Source organism: Aspergillus pseudoviridinutans, assembly GCF_018340605.1.
Source record: "Aspergillus pseudoviridinutans IFM 55266 DNA, scaffold_2, whole genome shotgun sequence".
NCBI lineage: Eukaryota > Fungi > Ascomycota > Eurotiomycetes > Eurotiales > Aspergillaceae > Aspergillus > Aspergillus pseudoviridinutans.
This window is the reverse complement of record NW_025091282.1, coordinates 4,417,268-4,441,448: the sequence shown is the minus strand read 5'-3', so window position 1 is coordinate 4,441,448 and position 24,181 is coordinate 4,417,268. Positions and strand designations below refer to the sequence as shown.

Here is a 24,181-nt window from a genome sequence, read left to right as displayed (position 1 = left end):
CGCTTCTTCTGATGATGATTCCCTATTGATTGCTATATTTGAAAGAATGACGAGATCATTGTCTCGTGTCTCGTCCTTTGGGGAAGCTAGTTCTTTTGCTGCTCTCACCTCTAGACAGGATAGCGACCGACCCCGGACAGCAAGACCAGCCACAACTGCTACAAGTATTGCATCTCAGGACATCATCTGTGCTATCAGTGAGTCTAGAGGAGTATCATCAACTGTTGGACTTGCATTCGTCAATCTCTCTACAGCGGAGACAGTCTTATGCCAGATCTGTGACAGTCAGACATATGCCAAAACGGTCACCAAGATCGCTGTTTTCGAGCCCACAGAGATCCTTTTCATGAGCTCTGCCAAAGAATCCAAACTCTTCTACATCATCCAGGAAAACATCCCAGACACTACTTACACTTTCCTCGACCGCAGGTATTGGTCGGAGAAGGTTGGCCACGAATATGTGGATCGCTTGGCGTTTCCACAAGATGTTGAAACAATCAAAATCACTCTTGGAGGAAACTACTTTGCATCGTGCTGCTTGGCTGCTGTAAGATTTGCATCAATAAATACCAAATGTCATGACTCTGATGCCCAACAGGTGCTCAAGTACATCGAACTCGAGCTTGACCGGGTATTTACATCACATTCTCTGCGAATCAGATTCGAACCTTCTCAAGGCTCCATGTCAATTGACTTGTCAACCATAGCCTCACTCGAACTGATTCAGAATCTTCAGAATGCAAAGTCAAAGGATAGCCTCTTTGGCCTGCTCAATGAAACGTTGACGTCAATGGGCGCCAGGCTCCTTAGGGCCAGTATTTTGCAGCCCTGTACAGAAAATTCGAAGTTGTTGGCAAGATACGACGCCGTCGAAGATCTCTCAACCAAAGAGGATATGTTCATCTGTGTCAGACAAGGTTTGTGCGGGTTTGATCTGAACTGTTCATATACCACTAATCTCTGAGTGCCCCATAGCCCTGAAAGGTTTCATCGATGCAGACAAAGTTTTGACGTCTGTCAGTTCCCTCCCTCTATAGTACCGATACTAGCCATGGCTGACATCGCAGCTTATCCTCGCTCCCACAAAACGCACGTTTCAGTACGTGGAGCAATCAGTCAACAACGTCATCATGCTCAAAACATATGTCTCATCAATCAAATCAATATATAAAGCACTTGCGACAGCTCAGAGTAGCCTTCTCATGACTATACGAGAGGTATACCCTGGCCCGACGTATACTGTCTGCTGCCACTKACGCCTGTCAGTTATGCGCTCCAGCAGGCCACCGAGCAATAGAACAGCTTGTTGAAGAGACATTGAATGAGCATGTAACGTACCAGACCAAACCGCTTGATCTTAGAAATCAGCGTATATACTGCGTCAGGGTATGATTCACACTCTCTCCGGACGGTATATTATTGACAGAAGCTAACGACCACCTCGCTGCAGGCAGGAGTCAATAGTCTCCTCGACGTCGCACGGCAGACATATAAAGAAGCAAATGTAGATGCCGCGGACCTTGTGGCCAAACTCTCTGGTACATTGTATTAGTTCTGCTCTCCTGTGGCAGATATTGATGGCTATCCTTTCACAGAATCGCACAACCTCAATCTAGACCTCAAGTTCGATTCGGCTCGTCAGTATTATATTAGTGTGCCCGCTTCGGAGGCAGAGACTCTCCCGGAAATCTTTATCAATATATACCGCAGAAAAAACCGCATAGAATGCCAGACGCTTGACCTCGTCAAGCTAAACCAGAAAATCATAGACGCACATAATGAGGTCATCAACATGAGCGATCGAACCATTCAAAGCCTTATCAACGATGTCTGCTCAGAAATATCCGTCCTTTTCAAGGTGAGCGAAGCTATAGCCATGCTTGATATGCTTGCTGCTTTTGCGGAGCTTGCCACATGCAACGAATACATCCGACCTGAGTTGACGGATGTGCTCGCTATCAAATCCGGACGGCACCCGATTCGGGAGAAGATCCATACGAAGAAGTTCATTCCCAATGACGCTTACGCAACCCAGCAGTCGCGTTTCCAGGTAATTACCGGCTCGAACATGAGCGGGAAATCGACTTATATCCGCTCACTTGCACTGATGACCATCATGGCGCAAATTGGCTGTTTTGTTCCAGCAGAATATGCATCCTTCCMGGTAATCCGCCAGCTCTTCGCTCGCGTCTCTACATCCGACGATCTGGAGGCGAATGTCTCAACCTTCGCCGCGGAAATGCGCGAGATGGCGTTTATCCTCCGTAATATCGAGCCGCGGAGTATGGTGATTGTGGACGAACTCGGCCGCGGCACGAGTACAACCGATGGTCTTGCAATCGCCATTGCCATTGCGGAAGCTCTTATCGAAAGCCGCGCACTTGTCTGGTTCGTTACGCACTTCCGCGACTTGGCTCTAATCCTGGCTGAGCGCAGCGGCGTGGTCAGTCTCCACCTGGCCGCGGAAATCTCACCGGACATATCTCGGATGGTAATGCTTTACAAGATCGCAGAAGGCCCAGACACAACGCAATTCTACGGCCTTGCGGCGGCAAAGCTTGTGGATCTGCCGCCAGGCGTGCTCGAATGTGCTCAGGAAGTATCGGAGAAGTTGAACAAGGTAGCACAGCGCCGGCATAGCAAGTCCAAGGCGCTCATGCTGTCACGTAAGCGTAATCTCCTGCTTTCTTTGAGAGAGCAACTTTTACAAGCGCGGAATGGAACACTGGAAGGGGACGCTCTCCGGGAATGGCTGAAAATATTGCAGGATAACTTTGTACTGCGTATGGCCGCCATCGAGGATGAAACGGCTGAGATGAGCGATGATGAAGTCGATCATGATCCAGGCACTGTTCCAGCCGAAGCAGCACAAGATAGCTTGGAGCACCTAACTTCCCAGGACTGTGCTGAAGGTGCCTCTGGTGATGAACCGCAAAATGCCATTCTGATCTCGTCGTCTTCTAGGGAGTCGGTAACAGATCCCTCTTCTCGGGAAATGTCTCATGATGAGAGTCGGGCGGACTGATAATGGCTATGTTCAAACCCAGACACAAAGAAACTAATTATGTGGCAGGTAACAATGTAGCAAGTTAAGATACTGTATCATAGTAGCCGAATAGCGTTTGACTATATCTTACTTGGCGGATGTTCAAGGTAACAATGAGATTCGTAAGGTCTAGCTTGCATTGCTCTAGTTCCTATGTAACTCCTCCTTGGCAAATCACTGCATACCTTTACGCTATCAGAACTACCTCTAACACAGTATGTAACCGCTTAAATACAAATCTCAGACGCCGACATAGACAAGAGACATACAGATACTCTACCCAAAATGGAAAAGTGTCTGCTTGCCTTTCTTGCCTTTGCCTTTCTTCCCTCCAGCTGACGACGACTCCCCGTAGTCATCGTCGGGCCCATTCGCAGATGCGGAACCGCTTCCGGCGGACGAGGCCCAAGCATTGGCCGGAGGGGGTCGGCGATCGTCCCATCGGACGGTTCCGCGAGTGAGGCCTGCCATGAGGACGTTCGGCTTCGGCGCTGCAGGGAGAGCAGGGAATGCTTCAGAGTCATTTGTGTTCCGCACGGTGCGGGAGGTAGTAGGTGCAGGGCGAGAAGATGGGTTGATGGCGCTGGCCATGGATCGAGCAGGAGTAGGTGCCGCTGCGGCCCAGGGAGTACCTGTTGCGATCGCCCGAGGTGCAGAGCGGGCTGTAGAGGCAGAGAGGGGCGGGAAGGGGTTAGTGGAGGAGGATGAGGACGTTGAGACAATAGAGCCACTCCTGCCAACCGCAGACCGGGAAGATTGTGCTGTTGATGACTTGAGCCGGAGGACACGCTTTCCGCCGACACCGCTTCCATTTACTGTGCCCGGTGACATGCCTGGAATTTGACCTCCCGGACCTGGTAAAGCAGGGTAGTCTTCATTGATCGCGCGCCAGTCGTTCCAGGCCTTCAGCAAGGCATTGCGCTTGGATTCATCCTCATAAATTTCCGCGAGCTCCTTGATAAGCTTTCCAAGTTCAGTGCTAGAGGTATCGAATAAGGAGAAGAAAGCATCGATGAGTTCGGTTGGTGAGAGAGCTGACGTGCGGTACTGAGAGACTTTGGTGCGGAAATCTGCCAGCTTGCTTGCGTCGTTCCGCAGGAGGTTGGAGGCGCGTTCAACCACAGCTGCGTGTCGCAGACGGCGAGCTTGGTCCTGCGGCGTGGCAGGCTCAGACGGAGCCCCGACATTGAGAGCCTCCATTTCCGCAACTGGCGGGCCGGCGGAAGGTGTTCGAACCGGTGTTGCACCGCCAGATCTAGCTGGCGCGCGAACAGTTTGAGTATCATTGCGAGTAAGCTGGCCGCCAAAGCTGCGGGTGGAGACAGACTGTGCACTCTGGATAGCCATCTGTCGCTGATAAGCAATCTCATCCCGCCTTAACGGCTGAGCGCTTGATACAGGCAGCGGATCCGCATTCGGATCACGACCACGGCCAGCGCCACGGCGTTGTCTCTGGGGTTGATAAGGTGTTCTCAGGTCAAAGTCTGATAGATCTACCGTCCGCGCGTCTCGTCTAGCATCCTTGGAGAGTCCGTTGGGATGGCACTCTAGCTGATGGGCTTTCAAGTCCATCTGTGACTCAAAAACGACGAACTTCTTTTCCAAACACTCTTTGTCCAGACAAAGGAAATGATCCTTCTGGAAATGATCCTCAAGGGCATTGTAGTCAATGTAGTACTGCTGCTGCCGACTGGCCGACCGGCGATCGCATATGTGGCATCTCTCATGGCGGTCACGACAATGCGCGTAGAGTTCGTCATCGCCGTAGAATCTCTTGCGGCAAAATCCACATTCGGGATGTCCTTTGAAACCACTTTGATCCAAGGCTCCTGGCACATCATCACCATACTTCTCGTGTTTGCGCAGCTCTGCCATAGTGAAGAGTTCATGCTCATGCGTGAAGACCTTCTTGTTCCGAGTACAAAGATCGCTGAATAATCGTTAGCAACACTTCTGTCAGTCATGCGCACAACAGCCCATGAGTACATACCACATGACTTTGCCATGCTTGCTCTTGACGTGACGATGCAGGTCAGGCCAACCCAAGCAAGCCACATCACAACTCCTGTCAGGGCAGTTGTACCGCAGCAGTAATACTGTGTCTTCGAAAATGTCATTATTCTCGTATTTGATTCCCAAATTTTCATCTTTCTGAGAGAAATCCGCATCCGTGAAATCCTCATATCGTTTTGCCGGATCGTCCGTGAAAATTACATAGCTGGATTCGGTCTGGCCCAAGAGCACACGTTAGCGGACTCTGGAGATGAATATTCAGTCCATAAGACGAAACATACCCGGCAATGCGCACAAGCCTTGTTCTTATACAACGCTCGCAATCTCAAAGCACAAATGTGACAGGTGCGGTGATTGCACGGCGAAACGGAGCTGTGCGCGACGTTCGACGCACAAATGAAGCAGATCTCGCCATCGTCGGCATCGTCTGTCGCCGCTGCAGCTACCTGCTTCCCTTCACCTTCATCTGCCAGTGGCGCGCCTTGTGAGAGCGTTTCCCCATTAGCCACCGGAGTTGCGTTCTCATCAGCGGCTTGACCCGGTCTGGCACTGCGGTTCTGCTTATCGCGACCCCCGCCTCCTCGTCTGGGTCCCTGACCGCGGGATCGTGAACCCCTTCCAGCACCATCGGTCGGGCGTTGTGTGGCTTCTGTCTGTCCTGTTTGATGAGAGAACCCTCCTCGGCCGCGTCGTCGGCTACCACCACGGTTTTGGCCTTGCGCTGGGGTCGCTCGGGGCTGCTCGGTTTCAGACATTACGACAGCTGGCCGAAGTGTTATTGGGGACCTTGGGCTGAGAAGGATGGGGCAATGCCCGAGAGGTAAACGTAGATTTTAAAAGCTCAGCAATCCCCTTTGAATACGCGACGAACGATTGTCTGGGGCAAGCTGCGGAGGATTCTTTTCAATGCGGGCTGTCTGCACTCTGCGGCGGGGTGTGCGCGGCGGGCAAAAAAGTTGCGCTCGCTGCTTAGTTATCACCAAGCTTCTGGGAAGATACAACACGGAGTAGCTTATCCTTCGTTGACACTCTTCCAACTCGACTGGCAGATTCGCGAGAATAAGTTTCAATATCCCTACTATTCACAGCGCGCTTAGAGCATATTATATAATTTTGCAGCTGGCAATAATACCTGGTCAACTATCATGGTGGCCCCACGGGTTTGTTCGGCGTACAGGTTGTGAAATCGATTATTGAATGACTCATGATGATTCGTCCTATGAAGCTATGGGAAGCTATCGACTATCAATGCCTAGAAGACATCCTCCGTCAAGCACTATGTCTCGGAGGCAGCACCAACTCCCGCTGGAGAAACATATGAAAATGAGCATGGGCATTAAATTCGCCAATGAGAGTACGTTTAAAAATTGAAATCGAATGGGTAGCGCCTGGAATCCAATGCGATATGCTGGAGAGGCAAAGAAGCAAGATAGAAAAGAAAACAAATATTCAGTATGCTCGTGATGGGTAGCAATGGCCGCGCTGCAGTTGAAGCGGAAATATCGTCATGTATCGGTCGTGTAAATGAAAGACTATTCGTCCGGGCTATACAGATTCTGATTGAGGATCTTGGTCATTGTGAACATGTGTATGCGATCTTGTTTGAAAACAGCGCGCATGGCGTCGTCGCAACGGATTTGACGTCGGTCGTTAGGATCTTGTAAATCGTGTTCACGGATGTACTGCCAGAGTCTCTTTACCGTTTGAGGACGAGAAAGCTGTAAGCGATTAGTAGATGTTCTAGATTGTAGATCAGACAGAATCACGGTGCGAGGAATAGCGTACCGTAGCCTCGCCGTCCAGCAATGCCGAAAGTGCCGGAGACAAGTTCAATGGTTTCTGTCCGGTTGTCAATTGAGGCCGACATCCTATAAGAAGTGGTGGAAACTCACGTGAAATCCGCCAGATCGGTTCACTTCCTTCTTTGTTTCGGAGCCCGAATCAAGATCCGAATCGTCCTCCGCCTTGACTTTCTTGGACGTTTTGGCCTTGGTCTTCTTCTTCACCGGCGCTGCCCTACGAGCACTGGCGCCTCTAGTTGGCCGAGCCCGCATGTTCTCCTCTGCCTGCAATTTGGCAGCATAGAGGGCATCTGCGTCGATATCGTGGTCGGGCTTCTTCTTCTTTGCCGGGGGGGTTTTGCTTGATGGATCGGACTGGTCATCGCTCTCCGCTTGACGCTTCTGAGGGGATGAGGACTGAGCAGGAGGTGAGGGCTCCACGGGTGTTACTGAATCATGGGTGTGTGCCTGGCCGTTGGAGGTAGGGCCGGTCGATGATGGAGCCGCATCAGAAGAACCTCCGATGCCGCTTTGTTCCGCGAATATATCGAACCTTTTCATGATAAGCTGCTTGATGGCAGCCTGCAATAACAACGCGCGTTAGCGGAAAATTTGCATTTCCCAGGATGGACCAATATTGAGGGGGACAATTTGCGACAGGGTCGAGGATGGCGTTACGGACCTTCTGAGGAGTGAGATCATAGCCGACGACTTCCTGAAGGCCTTTGCGAATGCGCTTCTCAGAAATGGTATTCAAGTCGCTTTTTGCAAGAATTGAATCTATGACCTCTGTGTATCGGGCCTCAACGTCCGGGGATACTGTCGCGCAAGGCATGATGTCAGTAAAGACCGAGTTCGGAGCTTACACACAACATAGAATGGTAATCTTACGCGACATGTCGTCTAAGAGCTTCGATTTCTTATTTTTCCACAGTTCCAAAGCTGGAGAGGTTGGAATTGAGGTTCGAGAAATCGCTACAGTCGAGAGTAAAGTGTGGATGAGAGTAAAGTCGGTCCTATGGGTATCGCAATGGTGATAGTTGAGCTCGTCCAGATCTAAGCGGTCACTCACTTGGCGCTTAGGACCGGCGGGGCATATGAAACGGAGACAGGTACCAATATCAAGGGAGACTGGACGAGAAGAAAGAAGACATATAAGTCTTTTATGAACAAAGACAGGATGAAGACGGTTGACCCCACAGCAAGTAGGGTGCTCAACCTGTAGCAGCAAAGACGTCCGGGATGATGCGTCGGTGTTGTTGCTGTTCCCCAGTAGTAGTAGTACTTAAGAGAGTGTAGAGCATTGACGAATCTTAGTTACCAGTTTACCGTACTTCCCTCTCTCGATGTATGTACCTTACGAGAATAATACCACCTCGGTCTAGAACTATGCCGAATGAGGAAATCATGCATGAAAGCCCAGCCAGAGCCCAGCTGGGGCGGATGATGAAACTGAGCAATGAGCCACGTGACTTGGAATTGCTGACTCAGAAATAAGTCAGCACACCGCACACAGAAGCGGCTGCGCTTGGGATTTGCTCTTTTTGCCCTAAAATCGAAGGCCAGCCAAAACGGGGTTGACCAGCAGAAAATTAGACAGGATCTCATCCTCGATATTCCCACCTCCCCATCGCCTTCGCTCCACCGTCCCCGGTCACGAACAGCCATGGCGCCCAGTTTCGATACTTTGTCTGAGCAGGACCTCCACGAAGAAGAGGAGGAGGAGATTGACTTCTCCGGTGAGTGCGACTGTTTGGGGTGGACGTTTTCTCGCTTTGTTGCCCCTCATGGCTAACACGGTTCCTTATCCGACATCCAGATCTCAAGGCGCAATATGAAGTGAAGCTCGAAGAGGGTTTGGATACATTTGTTGTGATCGATGGACTCCCGGTTGTGCCCGAAGAAAGCAGACAAAAGCTCATCAAGTTCTTGTTGAGGAAACTCAACACGGTGGGCCACACGTCTGAAGATGCGGTCTTTATGCCCCTCAACGACAAGAACATGTCCGAAGGGTATGTACGGGTGAAAGAACACAGGGTTGCAGCTCGGATAATTAACCTTTTACTTCGCGTTCTACAGATATGCCTTCGTTGAGTTCGAGACCCCCGAACAAGCCGTCGCCGCGGTCAAGCAGCTGCACGGCACTGCCCTCGACAAAAAGCACACCCTTCTCGTGAACAAGTTAATGGATATCGAGCGCTATGGCCGCGAAGGGCGCATTGATGAAGAGTACAAGCCCCCTGCCGTCGAGCCTTTTAAGGAGAAGGAGCATCTCCGCTCGTGGCTTGCGGATCCCAACGCGCGTGATCAGTTTGCCCTTTATCGTGGTGACAAAGTTGGCGTTTTCTGGAACAACAAGAACAATCCGCCCGAGAATGTTGTCGACCGGGCGCACTGGACGCAGCTTTTCGTCCAGTGGTCTCCGAAGGGTACTTTCCTCGCATCCGTTCACCCTCAGGGTGTTCAGCTCTGGGGTGGTCCCGCTTTCTCGAAACAGAAGCAGTTCCCCCATCCTTTCGTCCAGCTCATCGAGTTCTCGCCTGGTGAGAGCTATCTGACGACCTGGTCCGCGCGCCCCATTCAGGTTGAAGAGGGCCAGTCTATTTTGACTTACGAGGAGGAAGGAAAGAACATTATCGTCTGGGATATTGCAACTGGAAAGCCTCTACGTTCCTTCGTCTCTCACGATCTCACTGCTGCTCCCGCGGGAGACGCTGAGCCCAAGAAGAAGGTGCAGTGGCCTGCATTCAAGTGGTCTGCCGATGAAAAGTACGTCGCTCGCATGCTACAGCACCAGTCCATTTCAATCTACGAGCTTCCACGAATGAACTTGCTCGGAAAGACATCGGTGAAGATCGACGGCGTCATGGACTTTGAGTGGTCACCCGCAACTGTGACTCGTGAGGGCGTCAAACAATACGAACAGTTGCTCTGCTTCTGGACCCCTGAAATCGGTAGCAGCCCCGCCAGAGTCGCTATGATGAGCGTCCCATCGAAAGAAATTGTACGAACACGTAATTTGTTCAATGTTTCCGACGTCAAGCTCCACTGGCAGTCCCAGGGTTCATATGTCTGCGTGAAGGTGGATAGACACTCTAAATCGAAGAAGTCCATGGCCACCAACCTCGAGATTTTCCGGGTACGCGAGAAGGGTGTCCCTGTTGAAGTTGTTGACAGTCTCAAGGATACTGTGATCAATTTCGCTTGGGAGCCCAATGGCAATCGATTCGTTCTCATCACAACCGGCGAGGCTGTCGCTGGTGCTGCTGTTGCACCCAAGACCGCCGTGTCGTTCTTTGCCCCTGAGAAGAAGGGTGGAGCAATCGGTAACTTCAAGCTTATCCGCACCATCGAAAAGAAGAACAGCAACGCAATCTACTGGTCGCCTAAGGGTCGCTTCGTTGTCGTTGCCACCGTTCACTCCCAGACCAGCTTTGACATGGACTTCTGGGACATGGACTTTGAGGGTGAGAAGCCCGAAGCCGAGAAGGACTTCGCCGCCAACGTTCAATTGATGAAGACCGCTGAACACTACGGTGTGACGGATATCGACTGGGATCCTACCGGCCGTTACGTCGTCAGCAGTGCTAGCGTGTGGACACACTCGGTAAGAAGCCTTTCCGACCATTTTCATCAATATTTGTAACATTGCTGACTTACCTTCTCTTCTAGTTGGAAAACGGCTGGAACATGCACACTTTCTCCGGTAACACCCTTTCCGAGAACCCCACAGACAAGTTCAAGCAATTCCTCTGGCGCCCTCGCCCACCCACTCTTCTCAGCAAGGAGGAGCAGAAGCAAGTGCGCAAGAACCTTCGGGAATACTCCAAGGAGTTCGACGAGGAGGACAGATACGCGGTCGATATTGCCAACACAGCCGTTGTCGAGAAGCGCAAGCGGGTTCTCAACGAGTGGCTTGCCTGGATTCGCCGGGAGAAGGAGCTCCTTGCCGAGGAGAGGGAAGCCTACGGTCTCCCCGAGGACGCGGACGACCCCAAGTTGGCCAAGGACGCCCTTGCAACCACGCAAGAGCAAGGCGATACTGTTGTGGAGGAGATTGTCGAAGAGATTGTCGAGGAAAGCGAGGAAGTCATCGGTTAAGTGGAGTTCTTTTTTCGTATCTAATGCTGTCCTCTATCTACCTTATCTCTTTTCACTCTTCTCTGTCAACATCTTCGCCAATTTCTCCCCGGGATTTCTGTTTTTCTCTCCGCCTTAAGCCTCTTTCCATTACCAATTTGGCTTGATTTCAGTCCAGGAGTGTCTGGAACGTTCAAAAAGTGAATAGATATAAGTGCTATCTCCCCATATGGGAATTTATGTGCGCGATGTCGGTAGTACGAGAGATGACAATGCATGAGCGAGCAGATCTTCGCAGGAGCGTACATAAATTTAGTTCCTCTCATCTTCACGCCTTATACTAGATTTATAAAAACTATGAGCCCAACAAAAGCATTCTGATACTGGTCTCTCAAGCGCCCATCATACACTTCATCGACACCACTTGTTGGTGTTGCCCTTGCACTTGTACTCACACTGKTCCCGGTAGCAGAAAGCCCTGTCGTCTCCGGTCCAGAATACGTACTCGCCGACTGCACATTCACCTGGAAGAAAGCATTCTGGTTTCCAACCACGTTCCCGGCAGGCGAGTACTCACACACCACATACCAGCCCTGCGCTCTCGTATACCGACCCTCTGTATCCTTCGTATCACTCCCATTGCTATACCCGCAATTGAATGCCGCGCACCCGACCTCCCTCGTCGCCCTCCAGACCAACTGCGTGAAATGCCCCGTTTCTTCGCTGAATCCCGTCGGTAGCTTGTAGTTGTATTTCTGGCCCTCGTCGCCCCAGGCGGAGATGGCGACTGTCGGATCTGAGTAGCCGAAGGCGAGGTTCTCGCCGTACGGGCCCCCCTGTGATTATCAATATGGATTCTAAATGTGCGTTTGATAGGGATAGGGTCAATGAGGCTCACTGAGTGCTTCCATTCGCATCCCTCTGCCCAGTGTTTAGCATATGTTGTGAGTGTCTCGTTCCAGGTTAGTTGGCTTGCGTTGTGGTCGCGGCGGTAGGCGTTGCTGGCTGAGAGGACCGCATCTTTGAATATCTCGGGGGAAGTATAGGAAGGTGGATGTGGGATTGTGGGTGTTACTGTGACTATGACCGTGGTTCCTGCAGTGTCGCTCGCATGTACGCTGGGGAGAAGTTGGGGCCACAGGAAGATGGGAGCGGCAGCGAGCAGTCTAGAAGCAGTAGGGATCATTCTGTTAAATCTCTAATTTGGTGGTTGTATCTCGTCCTGTGATTCATCTGCTCTTCTTTAGGGATATATGAAATGTCGATGCGAGACACAGATTCAGTGCAACTGCTCTGCTCATGCCGCATCAGCGAGGCAAGCATGAGCCGATTGAGATGTGAGAAATGCAGAACCAGATAATCAATCTCGGTAGTCCATCTTTAACTGCAGTCCTGTATTGTGTAAGAAGTGTTAAAAAGTGTATTGGATGGCTGAAAGAGATGACATACTATTCAATTCATCGTGTTTCAAACAACAATCATTCCAGTAGCCCACGGCGAGACACGGTGGGAAACATTGCTTTTATCCAGCCATGTCTGTCCCCAGGTAGCATCTTCTTTTTATAGGATGAAAACATACCAGCGTGCAGTGGTGGAAGGGTGTGGCTGAGAGCGCTTGCGCTATGTATCAGCAGCCGCTCATTGACGTCAGTCCGACTGGCAAAAGTCTTATCGGTGTCAAATCACGATAAGCTCTGCTTCTCCGAAGATGCCTTATAGATGATGCTGGTACCTCTCGATTAAAAGATTTGAGTTATTCAGGACAAACTCAAAAGTCGCAGGCGGTGATATCAATTCACGCTCCGAATTTCCCAAGGTGGAGAATTGCCATCCGTCCCATCCGTTGGTCGATGACTGTATAACAATGTGGGTATTCTAGCCTGTCTATCCGATATCATCATATATACTGGAATCATACGGAATAATCACATAACGTTACACCCAATCCCGTACATAGCGCGTTCCACGTCGCGTTTAATCTGGAACCAGTCCGCTCGTCGTTCGGCGAACTCGTAGACTTCCTCCACCCTCCATATTCCATAGAACCGATCTGCATCAGCAATGATTGTCGCCAATTCTTTAGCATCAGATGGGTCGACCAGATAGATCTGCGCTAGTTCCCGAAAGGCTTTGAAGTAGAGGAGAAGATCGTTGTTCTTTAAGCTTTGAATGAATTTAAAGTAGTGGTTCATGTCGCTAGTATAGTCAGTAAAGATTAACACAACCTCTAAACAACCTGAGCAGTCTCACCTTATAAGCTTCAAGGACCCCTCTATGCTGATCCTCTGTCGCTTCAGATGCTTACACAAAGCTGTGAAAAGTCTTAATCCGACCTCCTGGTTGAAGACATCTAGCGTACTCTTGTCCGTGCTTCCTACAAGCATCTGCGTATGTGACGAGACGACGTCAACCACGGCCGCGGCCGCCTCACTGACAGCCACGTCCATTGTCTTTCGGTACGGATCCGTAGAGACATCGGGATTGAAGTCAAGTGCCTGCTGTCTAGTCGCGAGGATATAATCCACTTCCTCCATCAGGACATCGATACCCTTGTTCAGTCCAGCAGCGACACGTTCGTCCAAAATCTGCTCGAATTTCTTCTTTTCCTTCACAGCAGGGTCGAGAAAATCATTTCGATCGGTGATCTTGGCCCCAACAAGCTCTTGCTCGTAAAATACATCCATCATTTGCAATATAAGGTCACCAACGTTCACGAGCTCCAAGAAGGTAACTAGAGGCTCAACCCCTGCCTGATCGCGCTCGCCTTGTTCACGAGGTCTATAGTTGGATAGATGGTCGACCGCTTTGTTGAAACCGACAATAAGGTGTTGATGTCCCAAAATACGCAAGAGCGCGACAAATATTGCCTCACATTGCTGTTTGGCCGCCGCTCCAGTCTCACCTCCAATCTTCACAAATTGGGCGGCACGGTCGAGGCTGGACTTGGCCGAGTGAACTAGGCCGAGAGCGATTTCGATACTAAACAGAGACCGGATGCCCTCCAACTTCGACTTCATGACGGCAGCCTTAGCTGCAAGCTCTGTGGTTGGAGGGGCCTCAACCGTAGGGGTAAGAGCAGGGGATGCAATAGTGGAAAACCTATTTGGGCTCTTCAGCGCCGAAGACGGTTCGCTGGCGATGGACTCTTGATCGGATTTTGTTTCGCCTGACTTGGAGCTCGAAAAGCTGGGGAGAATGTTGACGGGTGCCATAATTACCTTTTTGAACGAAGTCAGAAAGTCACGCTTGTCAGCCTGTCTATTGACATTGGACATCAGAAATGATTCAGTCGAAGCAGCCTGCTCTGACAGTTGCCTATCCCACTCATCCACTACAGCCGCAGAGTTTTTCCGGAAGTGGTCGAGCTCTTCTGCAAGGTACAAGTCAATGTGAGGCTCGTATACTTTCGCCACGATGTGGTGCAGAAACTCGTCAAGCGTGTCAGTTGTGTTCTGGATTGGTAAGAGTGCTTCAGACAAGTTCAGACACTGCGCGAATGTCCCCGAGACGGCGATGAGATATGACTCAAGATTTGAACGATGCAACTCGTCGAAGATCGCGGTCAAGAATGGATATAGCACGTCTTGTGCAACCTTTTCAACAAAAGCGGGTCCAACGTTCATGCTCGGGGGAAAGGCGCGGTTGATTATCGAGGCTTCCTCATTGTAAGCCACACTCAGTCTGGTAAAGAACGCCTGGGTATGTTCGAGCTTGACCCGTTGGTTCAGCCCGTCGATACAGTCCGCTACCCTTCCCAAGTCAGATTTTCGAGTTATCAAGTGGTTATGGTTGATGAAGAATTCGATAGCGGAATCTCCGCCATTCAAAGTGAATAGAACATGAGCGTATTTACGCATCGCACCGTCAATATCTTCACTCTCGTAACCCTGTCGAAATTCTTTCATAGCGGCAGTTTCGAACATTGATACGGCGGATTGTAGGCGCGCGTTCCTTTCCCGCCAACCTTCGGTTGTATCGCACTTAGCGAATGATCGCAATTGAGATAGTATTTGCGCTTGATGCTCAGGATCCGGATATTCCTTAAATAGTAAATTATCCGGGGATGGGCCAGATGAGACGATGTCGTCGTAGAACGGTGCCAATGCAGCGTGGACCTTTCCGTACTCAAGGCGTGCTTCTCCGCGCACTGATCTCACTTGCTTCAACGCGCCCAATACAGGGTCCTTCTCTAGCTCATGAACATCTTCGGGAGGAACAGAGGTGGAGAGTTTAATCTGATCAAATCCATCCGATAGTGTATTCAAACTGGTCGCCGGGGTTCGTTCACTGAGTGGTTGTCCGGTTTGCTCCGCGGCCTGTTGTTGCTCGACCGACTCCATGTTCGCGATCGTCCCAAAAGTCTCTTCGATATGTTTTCGAGCCTCGGTCTCATTCCAGCATCCCATGCGTTTCAGCTTTTGCACCCATCTTGTATCATCATAGGCCATTTCGCGCAGGAGTTTTGAAGACCGTGCGGCACGGATGAGATCGACGGGCGAGAGGTGGTCGAGAATAGAGGACATGATCTCTGGTTGTGGTCAGATTCGTTAACTTAACTAATACCGGCAAGATGAGCCAATTGATCCTGTTAAGCATACCTGCTGGAAGGGCAGCCCTAGAGATCTCCTCCATTGACGCCATCTTGAGTGAAGCCAATACGTCTCTGCGCGGCTTCCCGCCAGGTTTCGGCCCATTCCTTACGTTCGCCATCTTGCTGTGTCTGGTTCAACATCGGGAGAAAAGATTTCAGACGTCCCGACGATAGCTTTGACAGCTCGGGGCCGCGGAGTCGCCCAGTGCTGTTGAGCTGCTGAGGAGATACTGCGGGGCAGGATGGATGTGGGAGGGATCCAATACTGAGCAAAAAGGCTACCTATTCAAATGACACAAGTAGACATTATTAGTTATATCCCCAAGGTCCAACAGAATGGACCGTGGTGCTGGTCGATAATTGCTTTTGCGGCTGAAGGTTGGCAATGTGCCCAAGGACCCTTAGGCCTTGGCCGAATACCTTAAGTTTGCCTGTAGAGTTCCCCGGAAAATCCACACGACAGATCGGTGGCCCGATCTCCGGCACCAACCAAGAGTATCCAAGAGATTAGCAGAATGGCCACTCGACGGGACAAGATCTCCTCTGACGATGATCACCTCAGGTTACGAGCCAAAATTTAGGCGATACACTAATTCAGTGACCAGATCCTTTTCTGAAACGTTTGAACTATATGGAAAATGAGGCTCGTCTTGGCTTTACAGGATGAGATATATTCTGCAAACACAGGCATCAGAGCCATTTCAGCACGTTTCTATAGATGAAGAATAACTGAAAGCTCTAGAACCCGGCAAGAACATATGGAATACCTGGCATCGATCAGAGAGACACCATCTATTGGTTTTTGAGAAGCAAATTATTTGAATGAAATATCAATTCATTTTGTAGAAGTGATAGATGGGCTCAGCAAAGCAAGATATACTACAAGCTGTTTTGCGGCAGTCTGTACTACACCTGGCTCTTGGATTGTACGCAGTGCTGCTTAACACTACTGATCCAAAGCTTTGTGGTCCGGCTGGACCTCAAAGTTCAGGAAGGTCACTCTCCCTTCATCGAGTTTGAAGAGCTCTGCCGCAATGCCAATGCTCGCTACGCTGGAGAGATTGGTTATCAGATGCTGTGAACGTAATCGAGCTGGATATAATTCTGGGGACCTTGCTGCCTCTTGCAAAAGCTTCGCGCTTCATCTTGAGCAATTCCCATCTCTACGCTCCGTTGTACTGGTTTTCTTCAGACCTATTCCGCTCCGTCACTCAAGTCCATCTTCCTTCGAAGGCAGACAGCTATTCTGGCTGCGTCCTTCAGTCGGAGGTTACAGAGGACTCATATCTTTTGCCGAGAAAACAAATGAGTGCTCTTATTAGTGCTCCATATTCGATGGAAGTCCTTCAGCGGCCTGTTCTCCACGTGGAAGCCCGCGTCAAGAGCAATAGTGACGGCATCATTGTCCGCACAGATCTGGTACTGCGCTTCCTGTACTTCTGACAACTTGTTGAGATTCTAAGTCAAGAGTAATCACAGATCAGGGATGGGATCACACAGTGGTTGATTGACAATTTTGTTGTTCTATCTCTGGGACAGGAGATAAAATCCTTCGGTACGTCTAGAATGAGAGAAAAAAGGAGCAGCGTCTGATACCAGCCTAGAGGGCCTGAAGGAGCCACATGCACAGGCTCTAGAGTCGATACTCGTCACCGAATGTACCGGCGGTGATCTCGAGTCTGGCGCATACCATCTTCAAAACGTCGAACTAGACGTCCAAGCCTATCAACTTCGCATCCAACTTGATCAAGAGAGAAACCAACATATCTTGCAGGAGGAATTAGCGGATAATGTGGAGGATTCCGGAAAGACCAAAGTTTTCATATTACCAAGCACGGAATTGGATGGGCTCTGGGAGTCGTATGATGATCCTCTTTTATGAAGCAGTGGCAACGAACTGACAAATATGAGCAGTCTGCAGTACGACCAGCCTCTACAGTCAACACTACTCCGCGCCATAACTCGAATGGGTGCGTAATCTTCGTTGATACTGCATCTTTAGGAATGTCATTTAACGGACTCAGTGTCCTTCTCTGCTCGGAAGCTTGATAAATGGACAATCAATTGGAATAGGCTAATCCTCCTTTGGGGTCCCCCGGGAACAGGGAAAACGAGCCTATGGTAGGTTAATCAAAAAATCAAGTTATAATCGTCGACTGACAGCATCAGCCGCGGCCTGTCTCAGAAGCTTGCAATACGCCTTGGAAAGCATTACCCACAGAGTAAGCTGGTTGAGATCAACGCTCACTCCCTCGGAAGCAAGTTTTTCGGCGAAAGTGGCAAGTTGGTTAGCAAAGCGTTCGAGAGCATTGAGCTACTGCTTGAGGAGGAAGATGATACTTTCGTCTGCGTGTTTGTAGACGAGATCGAAACGCTGGCAGCCCGAAGGGAACGCGCTCTGAGCAGCAAAGAGCCCTTTGATGCTGTTCGAGCAGTCAATGCCCTACTCACAGGCCTTGACCGGTTAAAGCAGCATCACAATGTTATCGTGATCTGTACGAGCAATTTGATGACAGCCTTGGTAAGTGTATCAAGCAGAGCCTTGTCGAGGGATTTACTGAAGTTCCTCCAGGACCAGGCCTTCCTCGATCGCGTCGATATCAAGCAGTTCGTCCCTCACTTATCAAACAGAACCATCTATGGGATCTATAAAGAGTGTTTGGAAGAACTAGGCCGGCGAGGGCTCATCGAGGGCGCCTCATTTGACGTTGTTCAAGCCAACCCGGAAGATCCACAGACGGCGTTGCAATATGTGGAGCAGCCTGCAGAGTCCTTGTTGCTACCAATGTTTGAAGAAATGCTTCTGAACTATCAAATCTTCCCCAACGCCATACCCAAGCAGCTTGCGGATGCCGCTTCCGCCAGTGTGGTGAGCGAGACGTCCCCAGTTGAATGACCGTGTGACAGGCGCCTAATAACACATCTCATAGGGACTGAGCGGCCGTACTATAAGAAGATTGCCGGCTCTATCTTTGGTGCTTCATTGCAGCAGCAGCCGATGTGACATTCGAGCCGCGATTCAAGCATTGCAAAAGTGCATAGCGTCGGAAATCCAGGCCAAGACTGAGGCCATGTGACGAACCGCACACTTCCATACTACTCCGTACGGCAAACTACGGGACCGGAGGGGGTTCGGATAGCCTCGAGTGCCACTAACTGACTGCGATTCGACATGAAACGTATCCTTCAGATATTGTAACTGTAATATTGTAGAATAATGCTGATTGAAAAGAAGACGACTGTGTTATTTCTGAATAGCTGTGGTACAGCTCTGGCTTGATCACTTAAATTTGTTGTTCCGAAAATTCGCGGTTTTCACCGAAGGCAGCTAGAGCCGGGGCGGCAGCCAATCAGAGCGAGGGTTTAGCCAATTCCAAACCCAAGAGAAACTTGACGGTCCGACAACCTCAACTTCATCTCCAAAAGCACATCCTCCTGTGCGCTGAGCCTATTCCCACCCCCCTCCCCTCCTCTCTCCACCGTCTGTGGCTATTGTGCCTTCCTCTTAGCCTATTGTTCGGAGGGTTTCAATTACCGTCAGTATGCTGGCACGTACTGTTTTGCGCAGCGTGCCCTCCCGGGGTATCGCCCGCCAGTCGTTGAGCAAGACCGCTACGGTACGCATTATCCCCGACACCTCACGCCCATTAAACGGAGTCGATGAGGCCAATCGCCTGAGAAATGGACTTGGAGACCTCGAGACGCATTGTTTGCTAACAACTCATGCAGCGTGCGTCTTCCTCGACAGCCGGTGCCGAAGCCGCCAGTTCCCCCTTCCACCTCACACTCACTGCGTCCGTCGCAACCGCTGCCGCCATCGGATCCGCCGCGTGGTACTACAGCCTCTATGGAAAGGAAGCTTTTGCTATGACACCCGCTGAGGAGGGGTGAGTGAACCGATTGCGATCAATTGGACGAATGGTCACCTGGTTGGCCTTTTCCGTTGCTCCGATACCGATTGTCAATCTTCGACTGCAGGATGGCGAGGAGGCTGACATATGAAATTATAGATTGCATCCTACCCAGTACCCTTGGGAGCACGCAAAGTGGAACAAGACCTTCGATCACGCCGCGTGAGTTTGCCCTGACTTGGAACCACATTCGCTTCTAGCTCAAGACGAGAACGGTTTGCTCATCATATATTCTCCAGTCTTCGCCGTGGTTTCCAGGTCTACCGTGAGGTCTGCGCCGCCTGCCACTCTCTTACCCGTGTGCCATGGCGTTCTTTCGTTGGTGTCATGCACACTGTCGACGAGATGAAGGCCTTCGCCGAAGAGCACGAATACGACACCGAGCCCAACGACCAAGGCGAGATCGAGAAGCGCCCCGGAAAGCTCTCTGACTACATCCCCCCTCCCTACAAGAACGAGGAGGCCGCTCGTGCTGCCAACGGTGGTGCTCTGCCCCCTGATCTCAGCTTGATCGTCAAGGGTCGTCACGGTGGCTGCAACTACATTTTCAGCCTTCTGACCGGTTACCCTGATGAGCCCCCAGCTGGTGCTCAGGTCGCCGAGGGCATGAACTTCAACCCTTACTTCCCCGGCACCGGTATGTTTTCGTGACCACACTTGATCTCACTCTCGACTAATTCCCATCTTAGGTATTGCCATGGCCCGTGTCCTGTTCGATGGTGTCGTTGAGTACGAGGATGGCACCCCTGCCACCACCTCCCAGATGGCCAAGGATGTCACTGAGTTCCTCAACTGGGCTGCGGAGCCTGAGATGGATGACCGCAAGAAGATGGGTGCCAAGGCCCTCGTCATCCTGACCGGTCTGTTTGCCCTGTCCGTCTGGGTCAAGCGTTACAAGTGGGCCCCCATCAAGACGAGAAAGATCGTGTACAGCCCTCCCATTCCCCGGCGCTAGATGCTGCAGTGGACATGTATGAAATACCAAAAGTGAAGGCATAGATGGCGAATGGCGAGCCCAGAAAATCGTCCGGTTCTGGTCGTCGGCAGTCCTTCATACGTCGGTTTTTTGTCTATGCTTCTACTGCATGTTTGTTTGTTACAAGTTACTCAGGACTCCTGTATCTGTACCCTAGATATTTCTTCTTTTGAAAATCTCGTTTGAAGATCCAAAGATGTCAATTCATTCTCCTTTGTCATGTTAGAGCCTCTTTTCGTGCGCTTTGCGAGATACAAATTCTGCAAGACATAACCTGTGCAGTGTCCGTGTTTAGATCTACCCTGCGGGCAAGCTAATTTGGGAGACTGGGGACCAAAGACGGGTGGCTTCGTGAACGGGCCAGGGTGTATGTACTAGTCCATGCATTTGCTCCGGCCTATCAATTGCTATATACAAGGTTGAACCTAATGACCAACCTGATGGACAGCGCAATCACGTTGTTTATGAGCGTGTATCTTCTATAGTTCGCTCCCCATCACCGAATATGGGCGCAAAAAAGTAGTCATACGTGCTCCACATTACAGAAAACAATATATTCGACGCCCGCACGAGCCACGGCGGACTGCGACCATCGGGACCGGCCAACAGTTTCGAAAGTGAGATAATAACAAGGAGAGGGGGCAGCCATGATGCAACGAATATAGCTTTGCCGAACGTCTGACGCACGGTCGTGATACGGTACGGCCGGAACTGCAAGAGGTACTTCCGATAGGGAAGCGGGAGGTCATGTTCGCTCGCACCGGTGTTGATCAGACCGAGGTAGCGAGCGGATGGCTGGGCGTAGCAAGATTTGGGACGCCTGTATGGAGGGGGGAGCTGATAATCTTTTGCAGTTAAGTGACAAGGATCTGGGTCCTCATTTGGAGACAGAAGAGTGTGAGCTTTGAAGGACTTGGTTTCAGGATGTTCGGGTATTGGGTCGGTCGGACCCTGGGATTTCGGGAAGGGGTAGCAATCCACGACGATGTCCTTGTATCCGCCACCACCACCCTCCGTTGCTATTATTTTGGCGTAATCGGTGATAGTTACTTCGTACACAACTCCGACGAGAGGCATGGATGTGGAGTCTTCCGATAGGAGGGTCGATTGCTCAGACGTATCCGCGTCCGCCGGGCATTCGATGTCTCCAACTTTCCCTGTCTGCATCTCTTTTGATGGGTGGGCACGGCGCCGGGTTGCTGCAAAACATGGCTCCATGTACGGAATCCCGGGCATGTCGAAGGTCAGTTGTAAGCTGGGAACGACGACATTGATCTGAGACAGAGGCTTGATTCCTCGCTGGCCTAGGAAAGTCTTCGCACACAAGTTCGAGCCATAGGCGAGGTACAGGACGGTCTCTTTGGGAGGTACAGCTTCCTCGATCTGGTGGCTTATGACCTTCTCAGCGAGGTGTTCGTCTCTGTCAAGTGACTGATCCGCGATGGATTGTCGGCGTCTCTGAACGGTAGTCTTGGGAGGATAGCGATCGGTCTCCCGGGAAGAGATACCCTCGGGGAGAGCTGGGGTGACAAGTTCCCATAGTCGCCGGAATGTTTGAAGGGCATTGAACTTGGAGGGAGAAGTAGCCCCAGGGTCTGCTTCCGCGTCCGAAGTAGGAAGTTGTATGGTCATTTTCGCTAACGGACAGTGCGCTAAGAGAGCCTCGTTTCTGTGGCCTGTTAGTTGCTAATTGCGTCAGTTCATTCCACGATTGCGACAGCGAGTGAGGCTCTTATTAAAGGTCTTAGTTAGTTTACGTATGCTACGACGCCTAGGGCAATTCCTGCTGAGCAATCAAGAGACAGGTCTCAGAGTTGCAAAGAACCATCGGCATCCGGAGGAACCGGAAAGGCCGCGTTCGGCACGGAGTGGGCAAATCTCCGTCGGGGATATTAGCCTTTCAACCACTAGAATTACAGCAACACGAACACGACGCTGAGGCAGGAATTCTTGACACGTTTGAATTGGCGATGGCACCTGGCTAAGCTTTCTATGACACAGTACAGATTATCTTTCCCTTGGTCTGATTGCTTTCCATCAACTTATGTGCATCGATTATTTGCTCCATCGGAAGGACCTTCTCCACAAACACCTTGAAGCTTCCATCCTTGAACTTGGGTAAAGCATGCTCCACAAGGGTATCCCGTAGCTTCTTCTGGTATTGCTCATCTCTGCTCCTCAGAGTGCTGCCCTCAAATCGAAGCCTCTTGCGAAGAAATGGAGCAATGTTTACACCTTCAGGTAGCTTCACACCACCCATAACAGCAAGATTGACAATGCGACCGTCTTTCGCAGCTGCATCCAGGTTTCCTTGGAAGTAATTGGCACCAATGAAATCGACGATGATGTTCACGCCCTCTCCGTTGGTAGCTTTCTGGATCTCAGCAGACCAGTCCTGAGTGTGATAATTGAATCCAGCAGTCGCACCGAGCTTCTTGACGCAAAAGTCTATCTTTTCATCGGAGCCAGCGGTTACGTAAATGGCCTTAGCTCCATCTGCCTTTGCAAGCTGGATACCGGCGATGGAGACTGAAGAAGCGCCTGCATGCCACAGGACAGACTGACCCGGCTTGTACTCACCAACGAGATAAAGCGCCTGAGTGGCTGTGATCCATGTCTATTAATGGCGTTAGATGGGGTCACTCGAAAGGGCCGGGATCGTGTAGAACTTACCTCCGGAATGCCCGCAGCTTCCTCCCAAGATAATTCCGCAGGCTTGTGAATGAGCATATTAGTAGACACGGCAATGTACTGAGCATAAGCCCCTGTGCAACAAATCGTCAGCTATAGTAAGGCGAATAACAGGCTTCATGAGCTGACCTCCATAAGCCAGGCCGAAGACCTCATCTCCAACTTTGAAGTCCCCATTGGCATCTGGTCCCAGGTCCTCGATAGTCCCTGAGAATTCCACTCCCAAGGTCTCCGGCGCCTGGGGCGGAAGCGGATACTGGCCCTCACGCTGAATAAGATCCATTCGGTTCAAGCCGAATGCTTTGATCTTCACGAGCGCCTGGTTGCCACTGATAGGCGGAACCGGGATGTCATCAATGTAGAGGGCATCAGCTGGACCTGTGCCGCCTTTCACAGCTAATTTTCTGTCAATAACCACTTGTAGATCAGATTCAAAAGCGGACAAGACGAGGACTAACCGACTGCTTTCATGGTACTTGTTCCCGCCATTTCTCGAAACAGTGGTATCGGACCAGCGAATATTTGACCGAGATTCGGATTTCTGAAAGTTCAAATAAGCCTTCTTGACCAATTGATCGCAAAACTAGGGTCGGGCTGCAATAGAGGTATAAAGTGCGTCTTTAAATCTAGCTCAACGAGACACTATGCTCTACGTGATTGATAATCATGCACCCGCAATCACCCCACTGTCGTCATTGGTTGGTGCGTCGTCTAACAAAGATGGAAGCTTGTGGTCTTACTGCGAGTCCCCATAGGAGTAGAATCTATTGGTCGGATTGATGGCACCAAGGCGATTCACCGAAGCGACACAGAAATCCATTAAAGCCACCGCTTATCAAACATCAACCAAGCATTTCGGCTGTCCAACGACCGAGGATGTTGCCAATTTCGGTTCTGCCATTTGAGTTGACATTACCAGTTTTTGGTTAAGCGAAAAGATACAGTCGCTCAATGGGTCGGGTTCACGGTGAACCCAACATCACGAGAACTTGCCTAAAGCTTGTTGGAAGGGTTGGAATATTCCAGGTATATGCTTCATGAGAATTATGCCTTCTAGACACTTCTCTACTCACTTTTGAGCTTCGCACACTG

General features: G+C 50.7%; 10 protein-coding genes across 10 annotated transcripts; 4 read left to right on the top strand and 6 right to left on the bottom strand.

Moving 5' to 3' along the window:
* Positions 1-46: 46 nt before the first annotated feature.
* Positions 47-3,025, top strand: Asppvi_003610 (MutS family protein MSH4; the record flags this gene model as incomplete). The annotated part of the gene is made up of 7 exons (XM_043299571.1): positions 47-547; positions 599-917; positions 976-1,016; positions 1,068-1,217; positions 1,267-1,386; positions 1,451-1,538; positions 1,596-3,025. The coding sequence occupies 7 exons, from the start codon at positions 47-49 to the stop codon at positions 3,023-3,025; spliced, it is 2,649 nt and encodes an 882-aa protein (XP_043155506.1).
* A 297-nt stretch (positions 3,026-3,322) lies between these two features.
* On the bottom strand, positions 3,323-5,814 carry Asppvi_003609 (E3 ubiquitin-protein ligase HEL2; the record flags this gene model as incomplete). Its single annotated transcript, XM_043299570.1, has 3 exons — positions 3,323-4,976; positions 5,037-5,275; positions 5,341-5,814. The coding sequence occupies 3 exons, from the start codon at positions 5,812-5,814 to the stop codon at positions 3,323-3,325; spliced, it is 2,367 nt and encodes a 788-aa protein (XP_043155505.1).
* A 777-nt stretch (positions 5,815-6,591) lies between these two features.
* Asppvi_003608 (SWIB/MDM2 domain protein) lies at positions 6,592-7,675 on the bottom strand (the record flags this gene model as incomplete). Its single annotated transcript, XM_043299569.1, has 4 exons — positions 6,592-6,777; positions 6,845-6,898; positions 6,952-7,422; positions 7,523-7,675. The coding sequence occupies 4 exons, from the start codon at positions 7,673-7,675 to the stop codon at positions 6,592-6,594; spliced, it is 864 nt and encodes a 287-aa protein (XP_043155504.1).
* An 831-nt stretch (positions 7,676-8,506) lies between these two features.
* Positions 8,507-10,941, top strand: EifCb (translation initiation factor eIF3 core subunit b; the record flags this gene model as incomplete). The annotated part of the gene is made up of 4 exons (XM_043299568.1): positions 8,507-8,579; positions 8,660-8,852; positions 8,920-10,447; positions 10,513-10,941. 4 exons carry the CDS (start codon positions 8,507-8,509, stop codon positions 10,939-10,941), a joined length of 2,223 nt encoding a protein of 740 aa, XP_043155503.1.
* A 314-nt stretch (positions 10,942-11,255) lies between these two features.
* On the bottom strand, positions 11,256-12,106 carry Asppvi_003606 (putative extracellular SCP domain protein Pry1; the record flags this gene model as incomplete). The annotated part of the gene is made up of 2 exons (XM_043299567.1): positions 11,256-11,756; positions 11,819-12,106. The coding sequence occupies 2 exons, from the start codon at positions 12,104-12,106 to the stop codon at positions 11,256-11,258; spliced, it is 789 nt and encodes a 262-aa protein (XP_043155502.1).
* A 739-nt stretch (positions 12,107-12,845) lies between these two features.
* Asppvi_003605 (exocyst complex component Sec10 family protein) lies at positions 12,846-15,630 on the bottom strand (the record flags this gene model as incomplete). The annotated part of the gene is made up of 3 exons (XM_043299566.1): positions 12,846-13,116; positions 13,171-15,448; positions 15,519-15,630. 3 exons carry the CDS (start codon positions 15,628-15,630, stop codon positions 12,846-12,848), a joined length of 2,661 nt encoding a protein of 886 aa, XP_043155501.1.
* A 1,216-nt stretch (positions 15,631-16,846) lies between these two features.
* Positions 16,847-18,588, top strand: Asppvi_003604 (putative pachytene checkpoint component Pch2; the record flags this gene model as incomplete). Its single annotated transcript, XM_043299565.1, has 8 exons — positions 16,847-16,930; positions 16,991-17,066; positions 17,116-17,371; positions 17,426-17,481; positions 17,536-17,632; positions 17,681-18,032; positions 18,084-18,380; positions 18,442-18,588. 8 exons carry the CDS (start codon positions 16,847-16,849, stop codon positions 18,586-18,588), a joined length of 1,365 nt encoding a protein of 454 aa, XP_043155500.1.
* Positions 18,589-19,053: 465 nt separating this feature from the next.
* Asppvi_003603 (ubiquinol--cytochrome-c reductase catalytic subunit CYT1) lies at positions 19,054-20,377 on the top strand (the record flags this gene model as incomplete). Its single annotated transcript, XM_043299564.1, has 5 exons — positions 19,054-19,128; positions 19,241-19,398; positions 19,522-19,584; positions 19,662-20,059; positions 20,112-20,377. The coding sequence occupies 5 exons, from the start codon at positions 19,054-19,056 to the stop codon at positions 20,375-20,377; spliced, it is 960 nt and encodes a 319-aa protein (XP_043155499.1).
* Positions 20,378-20,860: 483 nt separating this feature from the next.
* Positions 20,861-22,030, bottom strand: Asppvi_003602 (uncharacterized protein; the record flags this gene model as incomplete). The annotated part of the gene is made up of 1 exon (XM_043299563.1): positions 20,861-22,030. The coding sequence occupies one exon, from the start codon at positions 22,028-22,030 to the stop codon at positions 20,861-20,863; it is 1,170 nt and encodes a 389-aa protein (XP_043155498.1).
* Positions 22,031-22,388: 358 nt separating this feature from the next.
* On the bottom strand, positions 22,389-23,578 carry Asppvi_003601 (NAD(P)H-quinone oxidoreductase; the record flags this gene model as incomplete). The annotated part of the gene is made up of 4 exons (XM_043299562.1): positions 22,389-23,015; positions 23,072-23,163; positions 23,219-23,485; positions 23,548-23,578. The coding sequence occupies 4 exons, from the start codon at positions 23,576-23,578 to the stop codon at positions 22,389-22,391; spliced, it is 1,017 nt and encodes a 338-aa protein (XP_043155497.1).
* Positions 23,579-24,181: the final 603 nt, after the last annotated feature.